General features: G+C 38.9%; 3 protein-coding genes across 3 annotated transcripts; 1 reads left to right on the top strand and 2 right to left on the bottom strand.

Annotated features, from left to right (window-relative positions):
- The first annotated feature begins 2899 nt into the window (after positions 1-2899).
- Positions 2900-6712, top strand: LOC128984160 (uncharacterized protein K02A2.6-like). Its single transcript, XM_054403452.1, has one exon. It carries the CDS (start codon positions 2900-2902, stop codon positions 6710-6712), a length of 3813 nt encoding a protein of 1270 aa, XP_054259427.1.
- A 2250-nt stretch (positions 6713-8962) lies between these two features.
- On the bottom strand, positions 8963-13119 carry LOC128987741 (uncharacterized). Its single transcript, XM_054408749.1, has one exon. The coding sequence runs from the start codon at positions 13117-13119 to the stop codon at positions 9244-9246; it is 3876 nt and encodes a 1291-aa protein (XP_054264724.1). The 3' UTR covers positions 8963-9243.
- Positions 13120-13237: 118 nt separating this feature from the next.
- On the bottom strand, positions 13238-14697 carry LOC128984159 (trichohyalin-like). The gene is made up of 2 exons (XM_054403451.1): positions 13477-14697; positions 13238-13297 (listed from the first exon to the last, which is right to left on the bottom strand). Exons 1-2 carry the CDS (start codon positions 14695-14697, stop codon positions 13238-13240), a joined length of 1281 nt encoding a protein of 426 aa, XP_054259426.1.
- Positions 14698-14946: the final 249 nt, after the last annotated feature.

Below are 14946 nucleotides of genomic sequence, written 5' to 3'. Positions count from 1 at the left end.
AACAACCCGCCACACCAGCGCCAGAGACTCATTCATGCCTGCCACTCAAAATCATAGATTTTATCTCTGCCCCAAACCTTGCACGGTAAGATGCTCACCAGACCACTGCTCCTGCGGTATGGCACTGAAAGAAACTCCCTCAAGTGGCCTTGGGGAAGCCGCCTCCTCCACGCGACTTCCGTATTGTGTATAAACAAATTCCATCAGGTATTTCTGCCGATTAGTACAAGTAATATAATTATATTTCAGTATTATAGTAAAACTAGGTGAAACCCGTCGAAATCGACGGTTACTTTCAAGTCTTAAAATAGTATTAAAATCGTATTGGTGGATCTTTTCTAGTTAAACACTTCCGTGATTTCATCAGTGTAATATGATTTTATTACAAATGAAAATATTTTTTGGGAAGACATAATTCTAACTTTAAAGGGAGGTAGCCTATATCCGTTACAGTGTAAGATTGATTTTTCCTTCGTCACGTCACGTCAGTCCATATCGTACTTCTGTGCCAATGAATGAACCCTCTAATATAGTTTTGAGAAATTTATTGAGGGTTTACTCGTAAAGCTGGAATTCCTTGACATGGGGGATGTCAGTTAGTTGTCTCAGCCTTATCAATAACATAAAGTTGTCAATATAATCTCTCTACGGAATGTTAGGTGTATTGGAATACTTGAAGTGAAGTTGGCTTTTATTCTTGAACTGTTAAGGGGCCTCCTAGTTCATATGGTCTTGCGGCTTCATTGGCAACAAATAACGCAAATGACATAGCAATGGGACATTTCCAAAAAGCAAAAATACTGTAAATTGGCTTTTACGTATATATTGAAGTTTACATATTAATAATCAATGTATCTTATAAAGGATTATGTGATCTAGTTTAAAAGGAATATGACGTTTCTGTCATGACAGTAAAGCTGCTTAAATAGTATTTTCTCTTTGTACCATATTTTACAGCCAAAATTTCGTGTTATTTTCAATAATGTTACCAACCCAGTCCGCCAAAGTTCGTAATATAGGCAGGTGCAAATAATTTGTTAAGATGGGTGCCATTTTAGGCAAGGTTTCTATGTTTGGATTTTATTAGACACGATAAAGAGCAGTATTTCTACATAAATATTTGATATGTGTAGAATAATATGATAAAATGTAGGCAAAAGTGGCGAAAAAGGCAGACACCAACCCGTACAATAGATATAAAATAATTCAATAAGAAATAATTTAAGAATTGGTGTGATAAAAGGATTTTCCACTGATTTCGTAATGGAACGTTATATTGCAAAACATGACATGATTAAGAAGAAAATCAATTTTAAAATCAGAAAATAACATTGCAAATACTTATTTTGTAGAGTCTTTGACTATTAATATTATATATAGTCAATGGTAGAATTCAGTAACTCCCAATAAATGTGTGTTGTTTGAAATACAATTTTCAAATGAACAGCTGTTTCATTAAAAAGTATTATTCACATGGCCAAAATGTGTCTCTTTGGAGAGATCTTTAATGGCTTCTAGGGCAGAGTTCTAAGGGATTTTGCTTAGTTTTTCTTTTGATAAATGGTCTACAGACCAAGACCTTTCTTTTGACACCTCTACCAAGTTCCTACGCCCAGCCGTTCTCTCAAATTAGTGGTGACAAAGTTGCCAATTTTATATTTAGATTCCCCCATGTTAATCTTATGGGAAAAACTCCAACTTTGATGGCCTGTGGAGCAAAGCCCGAGGATTTTTATTACAGGAATTGATGAAAGGGGGCATCTACACAACAAATACTCTATTTTGACACGTCGTTTGTAAAAATCCGTCCATTATTAACGGAGGAGTAGTGTTTTGTAGAAATCGCCTTCACGTATTATATATATATAAGGATAATAAGAATAAACTGTTTATTTAGTAGCCTATAATTTATGCTTAGTAGACCGTACTATTAAATATCACATACCTGGAAGAGTAACCAGAATTCTGACAAGATTTGTTATCGTAGGAAACATATTGCTGTCACAGACATCCAACACTTTCATTACATCTTAAGTCAGCTTAACATTTTTCTCCTCCTGTGACTTTTACTGAGTTCCATAGTTCGCCTTCGAAGCAAATCATGTTCGTTTTATTTTCCCCACTGCCAACTATGGAAGAAAACTTATTAAATCCTCTTTTCGACTGATTAAGTAGATTTCGATTTTGTTCACTTTGTGTTCCAACCAGAATAGTGGGAATGATCCCTCTTAGACATTTCAGGGAACTCTTAGTCTTGATGATAGGTCATTTGAAACATTGTCCAGTAGAGGTATGTAAATGGACCGGGTTCCTGGATGGTTTGCGCTTTTCGTTTGCTTGCTGGCAAGTCGTGCTAACCTTACTTCAACATCTGTGGCTTGCTCTGTAAATGCAACAAACACCGTGCTGAAGTTTGTTTCAAGCTGTGACCGTTTCGCTTGTATTGTAGCCAGTGTGTTTAGCTGCAGCATGTGATGCCATATTGGAGTCCAGGGATGGTGTTTGGAGTAGTCTATTAAGGGTTATGTGATTTTCAAGATGCAATCAATGCCAGCATTGATATCAAAAGCTCAGAGGTGTGTAACAAGTTCAGCAAAGTTGATGCAGTAGTAAATGTCATATGTTTGTTGTTCTTTAATATTTATTTAGTTATTATTAAGATCATCTGGAGATTGTTTTAGTTTTGTATTTACAAATAATTCAGTTGGTAACATTTTATTCCTAAAATAAAATTGTTAATCAATATAAAACTTCTTTATTTGACATGGTGGCAGCGGTTTAGTTTTTTAAAATGCCAAAAAACAATAGATTATCAATCAGAGGAAACAAATCAAATCAATCATCAGAAACACATACTGTTCTAGAACCAAGACAGCAGCAAAATAGGACTACATCAGTCATGTTTCAACCTCCTGAACCTTTTGATTCCAAATATCCAGAGTTATGGGAAAAGTGGTTTAAGCGATTTGAAAGGTATAGAATTGCATCAGGACTGGACAATGAACCTCAAGTAAAACAAGTAAGCTGCTTGATTTACTGTATGGGGCCTGATTCTGAGGACATCTTATCAACAGCACACCTCTCAGAAGATGACAAAGCCTCATATGAATCTGTAACAGAAGCCTTTGATAACATATTTACTGGCAAAAGAAATGTCATATACGAACGAGCAAAGTTCAATTCAAGATCACAACAACCAGATGAATTATTTGATACATTTCTGGCAGACATAAGCTCAATGGCCGAACACTGTTCATTCAAGAACCTTAAAGCAGAACTAATACGTGATAGAATTGTAGTGGGTATAACTGACAAACGTTTATCGGCCCAATTACAAGAAGATTCAAATCTTACATTGGAAAAAGCAGTCCAAAAATGCAAACAAAAAGAGTCTATCAGCAAACAAGCAGCTGAACTAGAAATGATATGCCAAGGAAAACATGCAGAAGTTGACCGAATCAAATCAGACCAAAAACAAAGTGCAAGATTTAACAAAACCCATGATTTAAAGACAACTAGGAAAGAATGTTGTTGGAACTGTGGAGGTCCAATGCACGCCAGGCACTTATGCCCTGCTAAAGATTTAGCATGCCATTACTGCCAAAAAATCGGCCATTTTGCCAAACATTGCAGAAGCAGATTATTAGAGACTAAAACAACGGGCAACACGAAAGGACTTAACGAAATAAGACGTTTGGACAAGCCTGACACTACTGAAGCTTCAATAGCATATTTAGGACCTGTGAATGCTTCATGCTATGACTCCAGTTCTTGGTATGTAGAAATATTTATCAATAATCAGTTAGTTAAAGCAAAACTTGATTCAGGTGCAGAAGTTACAGCCATTCCTTCAAATGTAATTCATGCAAAACTTATGAAATCTGACCGTATACATAGGAATGCTGATCAGAGGGAACTAGATGTAAGAGGTATGTTTATAGCAGACATAGCTTACGATGGGAAAATGGTGAAAGAAAAGGTGTATGTTGTTGCAGGATTAAACGAACCTTTACTTGGAATTCCTGCGATTAAATCTTTAAATCTCATAACCCTCAGAAAACCTGATACTGCAGGACTTAACTCAATTACCTTAGACTCTGTATTAACTAGCCACCCTGAGCTTTTCATTGGTCTGGGAAGCATTCCAGGAGAATATAAGATAGAATTGAACGAAAACGCTCAACCGTACTCGGTTCGAGCTCCAAGAAACATATCAATTCCTTTACGTTCAAAAGTGGAGACAGAATTGAACAGAATGTTGGACTTAGGAGTGATAGAAAAAGTAGAGTCTCCAACTGACTGGTGTGCACCAATAGTACCAGTACTCAAGCCCAATGGTAGTCTACGTTTGTGTGTCGATTACACTGAACTTAATAGGAATGTTAAACGGCCAAAGATAATACTACCAGATGTAGAAGAAACACTAGGACAAATTGGACGCTCTAAAATATTTTCAAAACTAGATGCCCAGTCAGGGTTTTGGCAGATAAAAATATTACCTGACACAGCTAAACTAACTTCTTTTATTACTCCATTTGGAAGATTTTATTTCAAGAGATTACCCTTTGGCATTACAAGCGCACCAGAGTTTTTCACTACACAGATGTTTAAACTTTTAAATGGTATCGATGGGGTATTATGTCACATGGATGACATACTTATACATGGCCGAACACAAGAGGAACATGATTACCGGCTCACTCAAGTATTAGATCGCTTAAAAAAAGCAAAGGTTCTACTGAACAAAGAAAAATGTTCTATTTCCCAGACATCTGTGAAGTTTCTTGGAAACCTGATCGACTGTGATGGTATCAAGGTCGATCCTGATCGTATACGAGCACTCGAGGAACTTCCCCCTCCTAAAGATATTGCGGGAGTTCGACGATTAAATGGTATGTTGAATCAACTGAACAAGTTCATTCCAAACTTAGCTGATAAAACTGAATCATTCCGTGAGCTTACTAGAAAGAATAGACAATTTTGTTGGACAAGTCAACATCAAGAAGCCCTTTCAGACATTATACAGGCCGTCAATGAATCAATATCTTTAACTAAGTATGATGTAAATGCTGAAGCTATTGTTATAGCCGATTCATCAGCATATGGATTGGGTGCAATGTTACTTCAGGTTGAAGATAAATCTCCCAAAGTAGTGATGTTTGCTTCAAGGACCTTACAGGACTGTGAAAGACGATATGCCCAGATAGAAAAGGAAGCTCTTGCATGTGCATGGGCCGCAGAAAAGTTTTCTAAGTTTTTAGTTGGAAAAAAATTTAGAATCCTAACAGACCACAAACCATTAGTTTCGCTCCTTGGAAGCAAAGACCTAGACACAATACCAGCTAGGATTCAGAGATTCAAAATGCGATTGATGAAATTTGACTACTCCATCGAACACATTCCCGGAAAAGAAATGTTTACAGCAGACACATTAAGCCGAGCGCCGATCCCAGATTCTACAGATGAGTTCACAAAAGAGGTAGAGGCACACATTAAGGTAATATCTTTAAACTTTCCAGCAACACAGTCAAGATTGGAACAAATAAAGAATGCCCAGATCCTGTGTGAAGAATGTCAGATGTTGGTGAAATACACAGAAAATGGATGGCCTAAATATAAGAAGGATGTGCCAGAGAGTATGAGAAAGTGGTATACCTTTAAAGACGACCTATCTATAATAGAAGACTTGATATGTTATAAAGAAAGAATTATTATCCCATTTGAACTTAGAAAAGATATCATTAATAAACTGCACGATGGTCATTTCGGGTCTACACGCACAGTCCTCCGAGCAAAACAATCTGTGTTTTGGCCAGGAATTACAACAGAGATACATAACTTGATTGAAAATTGTGACACTTGTGCTAAACACCAAAACCAAAAGTCAGAAAAAATTATTCAATCAGACACTCCTGACTATCCATGGCAAAGAATAGCAGTTGATTACTTTGACTTTGTGAAAGGCAAATACTTGGCTGTTGTGGACTATTATTCACGGTACTTGGAAATGATAAATGTGTCCACAATGACTGTAGATGAACTAATCAAGAAGATGAAAGCCTGTTTTGCTCGACATGGGATCCCTGAAATCGTAATTTCTGATTCTGGCTCACAGTTTACAAGCTCAGAATGGAGAGCCTTTGCAGCCGATTTTGGGTTTAAAACTATTTGTTGTAGTCCCTTACACCATCAGGCAAACGGTGAAGCTGAAAGAGCAGTCCAAACGCTTAAAAAGATGCTTACAAAGAACAAAGACCCCACTCTTGCATTACTGGAGTACAGGTCAACACCAGGTCCATCAGGGTACAGCCCTTCGGAATTGTTGATGGGAAGAAGACTAAGAACACGACTACCGTCATTGACGAAAGATCTCAAGCCTAAAATGGTAGATCACAAGACATTTAGAGAATTGGACAAACTATATAGAACAACTCAAGCAGATTACTTCAATAAACGGCATAGGGTGAGAGATGAAAAGCAATTCACTATTGGGTGCAACGTGTATATTCCAGATAGGAGAGAAGATGGGAAGATAGTTAATAAGGTAGCTCCAAGATCATACACAGTTAAGACAAACGAAGGCATGTTACGTCGCAATGGGGTAATGCTAAGACAACTACAACCCAAAACATCTGATGACCCTGGAACTGAGCCTAATTGTTTTTCCTCATTTGGTAGACAAATAAATCCACCAAGAAGAACATGTCTTTAAAAAAAGGGAAGAGAAGATGTCATATGTTTGTTGTTCTTTAATATTTATTTAGTTATTATTAAGATCATCTGGAGATTGTTTTAGTTTTGTATTTACAAATAATTCAGTTGGTAACATTTTATTCCTAAAATAAAATTGTTAATCAATATAAAACTTCTTTATTTGACAGTAAATGACTTCGAATCTTTTCATATAGTTATCAATGTTAATGCTTCTACAATAATAGTAAGTGCAGCTCTAAGTGTGATGACGCTTTCGTGGCGTTCCACCCATCAAGTTTCACACAGGCTTGATTGTTAGTATCCTCAACCAACATAAAAAAAACCAAGCATACACAAATCCGTAATACCATACATTACGGTATGAACGGTTACTGTTTATGGGTTTTTCACTTTAGGTAAGTTATTAAGTTTTACCTTCAAAACTTGATTTCTTCTGGCAGACATATTAAAAAAATACAAAACTGTCTTCATCTTTCACTGAGGTTGAAATAAAGTCATTCAACACTAGGTCTGGGCAGGGACATCGACATGCATTCTTCATAACTTTCTGCATTTCAGTTACAGCACCTATATTTATTGATTCAGATGACATGACACTACAACTGTCCGTGACGACTCCTACACATTTGTTTAAACCTAAGGGACAATTAATCTAAGGCCTCACCAGTTACAAGTTGTTCACTGTTAAGTTCTTGATCAGGAATTATAGCTGAATGTTTTTAATATGCATTAATAAATTCGACGGAATCTTCTCTTATTGAATTTTTGTGTAAGAATCGTAGGTGCAAGAAAAGTTGTTCTGTGCGAAAAATATCTTTTGTCTCGTCAAATATAACGGACTAATACTTAGAGTTTTTGACTTAATTCAATGTGGTATCAGTTATTTCTTCCCCACAGCAGATAATGAGTTCATTTTGTGTCTTATTGTCTTGTTGACAAGTGCATTTTTAGATTTTCGTGCCCTGAAGACACTTTGAAACGTAGCAATGCCCTAAAACCACTCTCGTTGCTAAACCCAGTCGTCTCGTGTAAACAGCCATTGTCTCGATGACCCCTAAGGGTATGTTCTGCAGGCACAATAATACTATTGATTATATATGTCGAAGTCGTTCCCAGTTTTCTTTAACCGTATGTAATCATACATTGGGTATCCACCTGATTTCGAATAGATTTCTGTGGATTGTAATAGATTTGAAGACTTTGGTCTTTCATTATATGGGGCAACTTCCATTCAAAATTTGAACAAAATACTAAAAATTCAGGAACAATCAATTCAGATTATATTAAAATTAAATTATAATGTATCGGTAAAACTGCCTGCTGAAACTCTTGACTTAGGATACGAAATATCTTCATTGGACTGTAAATACCTCTGCTTTCCTAAAAGCTTGGCGTAAGTAGCCAAAGGCTGAGTGACAAGGTCTTGTGCTATCATACCTTAAAGGTTGTGGCCACACCTTTATTGGCAAAAAAAGCAAACAAAACTTACAACATCTTCCCCTTTCCTCGTGAGAATAAACTATAAAACTATAAATACCTCCTTTGATGGAAATGGTGGTGTCCCAGTTAATGTTTCAAGTAAATGTCTCAGATAATGTGTTGGTGGATTTTCTTGGCCTTCCTTTGTGTGCACAGAATGTTATAGTATGATTTCGGACCCAAGGCTTTTTCAACAATTAACTCTTTGTATAGTCGTCGATATTTTTATTTACAAATAATCATATGTCATTGGAGAAAATACTGTCTTTGCTAGGTGACTCAATCAGGGACGAACTGTCATTTGCTTTCATTTAACATGAATTGCTTTCATTGAAACATTGATACTGCTGCTGTAAACAATGTCTGCGGTAAACACCTTTAACGACCATGTCAAATGTAGCGGTATTCTCTAGCCCCATTTAGTCATGCAAATTGCGGTTTTTTCCTTCTCTAAGCTATTAAGCAAAATTTCGTCAGCTTATTAAATTTTTACCTAAAAAACTAATATAGATTTGTAGTGGCGACTAAGTATGATTATACGCTTTTCCAACACTTTAAATAACGTAAAGTAAAATTTTCAGTCATTCTAATTAAGAAAATTTTTGTTTGTGATTTGTAAAATATGTATGAGTGTAATAATATACATATCATTACAACTACATAAATGTATATCTCTGGTTAAAAATGTTCAAAGACTGTCCCAGATTATTAGGATTTAATATTACTTTTTAACTATATTGATAACTAGCTGTGAGTACCCGTTCTTCGTACGGGTTTATTCAAGAATAAGGTTACAAACTTTTTGTAATAACAATGATTAATTTATTTTAACATAATTTAGTACATAAAAATACATTAAAAAACTTAAATCTTAAAAAATATTCGAAAGTTTTAAATAACAAAGTTGGCAAAGATAGCAGAGTTGAAGCGCTTAACATTTGTCACAGCGAAATTACAATATCAAAATTTCAAAAACAACAAATGACATACATTGAAAATAAATATTAAATAGTGAAGAAAAACAAAAAACACAAAAAATTAAAAGGTTGCCTAACTTAATGCCTCTTCATATACTATATTAGTGGTTCGACCGCCTGGGGCATGTATGTAAAGGTTGGTTGGCGATCGCACTCGGCTGCACGCCACGTACAGCTGTCCGTGTGAAAAACATTGCGCGTCACCTAGTTCAATCCCTGCTGTTGACAGTGTCTGACCTTGCGATTTGTTGATCGTCATGGAAAAACATGGATTTAAGGGAAATTGCAGGCGCTTAAACTCAAAGGGATAGTTGCTTGGGATGAGGGGGATCCGGGGGACAAACACCACTTCTCCCGCACCACAGCCTGTTAGAATTTCGGCTTCTATGACATTTCGCTGGAGACTTCGAATTCGAAGCCGAGTCCCATTGCATAATTTAGGAGGGTTTAAATTTCTTAGAAGCATAACGGGAATACCAATTTTAAGATTAAGTTCGTGGGCGGGTAGTCCAGGTGCTGTCACCGAGTCAAGAAACTCTGCCGGGTAGTGCACTGCGTCATCATTTCTTAGAACTGTGTTCACCGACAAATATGTCTTGTCCTCGCTTAGGAATAGGGACATCACTTTCTTATTTATCTTTGTTGAAACTTCATTTTTTGGAGTGAGAATAGCCCTATTGCATAACCAGGCACTGCTCTTGTTTGGGAGGTCTTCAATTCCTGGATAGACTTTCTCGATGAGTTCATCTTGGGTTTGAACAATAACACCAAGAGAAGGTGGTATATCGATAGTTCCATCAACGTTACCCAGCTTTCCATCTCCCAACTTTAACAGAACATTGGAGAATTCTTCCACCTCATTTCCAATATTGGCCCGCATGTTCTTTGTTAACGCCAGTTTGTTCATTATTGGCCATAGGGTAGATCTTTTCATAGAGGCGTTAATTTCATCCGCCCTTGTGCCTCTCACTACAACTGGCAGAGTTTGGCGGAAGTCACCAGAGAACAATACCGTCACTCCACCCATGATCTTATTACTGTTCCTCATATCTTTGAGTGTTCTGTCGAGGGCCTCGATTGTCAGTTTATTGGACATCGTACACTCGTCCCAGACTATTAAGGAGGCTGCTTGTAGAACTCGTGCCATGGGAGCGCTCTTCGATATAGAACAAATCGGGATGTCCATATGCTCTACATTTATTGGGATTTTGAACATGGAATGGGCAGTTCTTCCACCTGGCAGAAGGGTTGCTGCAATGCCAGAAGAGGCCACAGCAAGAGCAATCTTACTGTTTGATCTAACCTTTGCGAGAATCAGCTTTATGAGGTAGGTCTTTCCAGTACCTCCAGGAGCATCAAGAAAAAACATCTTGTTTCTTTGTCCATTTATGCTCGTCAAAACTTGCTCATACACTTGGCGCTGCTCCTCGTTGAGAGTTGGCGTACACTGTTCAATAAACCTAATGAGTTCGGGATGGTCGTAACTTGTCTCTCTGATATAATCATGGTTTAACTGATTGACATCTATGGCTGGTACTGGTAAGTTGTAGCTTTCGAGCCCAAGTCCTCCCATGCGAGTGATTGTCTCTTGAATGCTTGCTAGGCACTGGTCATATATGATAGGATTGTTTTCAAAGGTGGTGTTAATGTCGACTTGATGTGCAGATCTCAAAAAGTCCTCTGAGAGGGAATCTCTGAATCTGATCCAGAGCTCAAGAGGGTTGCTCACATTGCAAAATACTAATAAGACACTGAAGAGATCCCTCAACTTGGTGGGACTGTCAGAAACAGCAGCTTCTGCAAGAGTGCCCTCCCAGCACGCATCATCCTCTAGTAAACCAAGGGCACGGCATGCGGATTGGAAATTTGGATGGAGCACACCATCAACAGTCTTGAGATCCTCAAAAGATGTTGGACCTCGAACAGTGTGTAGGAGGAGTCGGAGATGGTAACGCTCACTGCAGCTTGGATGGACAGTGTACACCCTACCGATGCACGGATCTTGTCTCACGTCAGGATGTCCTGGTACTGGTTGTCCTCTCCGCCTCCTGGACCAACCTCTTTGTTTAGAGTATGTGTAATAATAGGGCAACTCGTTGTAGAGGAGGGTTCTTGAAAAGGCGTCCGTCTGGCAGAGATTGAAGAAGGCCAAAAGAGTTGTACTTTGGTCCATTCTTTCCCGAACATTGCCTGGCTGGAAATATACTCTTTGCTCATTTGGAAGGTGGACCTCTAAATGCAACACAGCGGGAAACCTCTCATGTATAGGAAATGATAAAATTCTCCATACCGCCTCAGATGTGCATATATACCGACCACTTTGGTACATTTTAATTTCGTCTGTGTCATTACTTACTGCAAATGTGGCCTGGTCACTGCCCTTGTTTATGTACTTGCAGATGTACTTTATAGATTTTACACTGCTACAGTACTCAACGTTAACATGTGTTAGAAATGTTCGGGACAATACAGGCGAGTAAGGTACTACCCATCGGTTGTCCATAGGGATTTCATCGTTACCTACTCTGATTAGGACATGATGGCCTCCATCATCTGGGGAGCGCCTTCTGTATGTTGGGTATCCATTGTCTCCTGTTGCCGTTTCATTGACAAATGGTCTAGGGTATCTTTTGCTACAGTGACCATCCTTCATACAGGGAAGCTTGCGCTGTCGCACATTAAAAGCTCCGCATGGTCCGTGCAGCATGTGAGTCTTGACTATATCTGCAAGTTCAGGATCAGTTTCAGGATTTGGAAGCTCTGCAGAAATGACTTGATCTATTCTATTTGGAGGAATGGATTCTTCAAGCCAAATCAGGATATGAGCGTGTGGAAGACCACGTTTCTGCCATTCAACAGAGTACATGTAGCAGCGAACTGAGCCATAAATCTGGCCTTTCATAAGAACAGCAATCATACAGTTAAGCTTCAAATGAAAAACTCGTGATACCACATCATACCGGTCGTGAGCAGACTGCCTTTCTCCAATTACACTCGTGATTTCTATCCATTTTGGATTTGTTGTCATTGTTATGAAAAGTTCTGGACGACCAAACTTCCGAACATAGCAAAAGGCGTCCTGTGTGCGAGAATGCATATATCTAGGACCTCCAGTGAAGGTGGCAGGTAAAATTATCTTTTGCCCCATTTCTTCTACGTTGTCGTCTCGTCTTAAAGCGTCTTGAAGGTGTATGTAATTCTCTGCTCTCAGTTCCTTTTGGTGCGTACGAAGATACAGCAGCCTTTCACTCTCAACTTTAGCGTACATGTCCACCAAGTACTGGTTCAAAAGCTGTTTGAATTTATGAATGTGATTTGCTTCACCTTCTCTAACCATAATGCGATAGGCGTAAAACTCTCGTGAGCTAGTTTTCTTTGTGGTTGGTTGTTTAGTAACCGGGTTTACATGATATAAATTGAAACTATATCCATCTTCGCCTCTACAAAACATAAGGGGATATTGTAGGGCATCATAAGATCGGTGGGTTTCATATATTCGTTTCAAACCCTGTTCTCTTGAATTTAAAATGATGTCTCGATGGTCACTTGGATCCCCAATCATCAAAATAGCAACCTCATTGACTGTTGGTTCATTGTATCTACCTGGGTGGTCCCCTGCAGGGCGTCTGTCGGCTCTAATAACAATTTTGAAATCAGGTGAATCTACAGGAAATGTTTCTAAAGTAGTTTTGAAGCTGAGCAAGTAGGCGTTATTATTCTGAAGCATGTTTTGCAAAGCGGCCAACATGTCATGATCAAGGTCTTGAAATAAACTTTGCCTTCTTTGAAGCTGGACTTGGTCATCCCCAACAAAGTAAATCTGAAGGTAAGACGGCGGAAGTCCAGGGGGTGGCAAAAGAGAGCCGATCAAATGGTACACTTGTCCTTGAACCTTAAATGTAGGCATATATGGTCCTTCACGGATTTCATTACCTCCAAAAGAAGTCATTTGGAACGCACTATTGTAGGCCCTGATATGTCTAAGAAAATTTCGCGATTGAGGTGATTCGTCCGATATCCATGTACGTAGCGGCTCAGGTGCTTCCAAAATAGACGGTATGGACACTTTACCAGAAGCACAACATATTCCACGTGGTTCCTTTGACCAACTCAAAGCGTGACAAAACCTACAAACTTTATCAAAATCTCCAATATTGGCAGCTTCACTGTAACGTGTAAAAGGATCATATTGGAATCCACTGTTGTGTGTGTCTCGCCATTCTGTTAAATTTCTTTCGACATGCCGAGTTCTTTCCCGCGCGATCCTAGTTTGTCTTTCTGCGTCGCTCTCAACGACTCTGTTCACCCTATGTCTTTCAGAATCAGCGGCAACACGGGCATTTCTGTCAGCAATGTCCTGGCTTGCTCGAAGTTCCTCCACTCGGGTCGCCTCGTCATGCAAAAGTAGAGTTTGCTCTTCAACAGTGCGACGGTACCTATCATTGTCGATTATATGTCTAGCTTCCCGCTCTTCAGGAGTTTCATTATTCCTACGTTGGTTTTGCCGAACTCTATCTCGTTCTTGCCTACTTTCTCTCTCTTCTCTTGTTTCATTTTCCCTCCTGCGAACGTGTAGGATTCGGTCACTGTTTCGACGTGCTCCTCCCTCCTCCACTGTCTCGTTTTCCCTCCTTTGAACATGTAGTATTCGGTCACTCTCCCGACGTGCTTCTTGCTCCTCCTCTGTTTCGTTTTCCCTTCTCTGGACGTGTAATATTCGGTCATTGTTCCGACGTGCTTCTTGCTCCTCCTCTGTTTCGTTTTCCCTCTTCCGTACGTGTCGTATTCGGTCACTGTTCCGACGTGCTTCTCGCTCCTCATCTGTCTCGTTTTCCCTCCTCTGAACATGTAGTTTTCGGTCACTCTCCCGACGTGCTTCTTGCTCCTCCTCTGTTTCATTTTCCCTCTTCCTTACGTGTATTATTCGGTCACTGTTCCGACGTGCTTCTCGCTTCTCATCTGTCTCGTTTTCCCTCCTCTGAACATGTAGTATTCGGTCACTCTCCCGACGTGCTTCTTGCTCCTCCTCTGTTTCGTTTTCCCTCCCCCGAACGTGTAGTATTCGGTCACTGTTCCGACGTGCTTCTCGCTCAACCTCTGTCTCGTTTCCCCTCTTCTGAACTTGCTGTATTCGGTTGCTGCACCGACGTGCATCTCGCTCCTCTTCTGTCTCATTTTCTTTTCTCTGGACGTGCCGTATTCGGTCCCTGTTCCGTCGAGCTTCTCGCTCCTCTTCCGTCTCATTTTGTATTCTTTGGCTAAATCTTAAACGTTCAGTGTCTCGCCTGCTTTCACGTTCTTTTTCATTCTGCTGAGACCTAAATAGGGCGACACGCTCTCGACTGGTTGAAGGTCGTGCATAATCTTCAACTACAACGGAACTTAAAATTGTCGACTCATTATTGCTATGTACACCATCATCAGAGTCCGAATCATCATAATCAACTGATTCCGTGGATACACACAATTTTTGTCTCTTGGCATTATTTGTTTTTCTACCCAAATTGCTTTTTCTCTTGCGAGGCATACTCTTCAGGACATATTTATTTAGAAACAATAGAAAATATTTCAACAAATAATGTATTAAAGATTAACTTGTAACCTCTCAACTAAAGCAACAAAAATATTGTCCATATGTTTAGTTGTAAACAAATTTAATTTGTGTTTGACACTATGTCAACGAATATCTCTACTGTACAGTATGAAACATCTGATTGATGCAAATTCATATGGGAATATGAACTTTTTTAAAAACATTACCTCAAAAAAAAATAAA

The sequence above is a fragment of the Macrosteles quadrilineatus genome, unplaced genomic scaffold (assembly GCF_028750875.1).
Source record: "Macrosteles quadrilineatus isolate MER2022 unplaced genomic scaffold, UCM_ALF_1.0 Scaffold_2__2_contigs__length_208266976, whole genome shotgun sequence".
Taxonomy (NCBI): domain Eukaryota; kingdom Metazoa; phylum Arthropoda; class Insecta; order Hemiptera; family Cicadellidae; genus Macrosteles; species Macrosteles quadrilineatus.
This window is presented reverse-complemented; position numbering and strand designations above follow the sequence as displayed.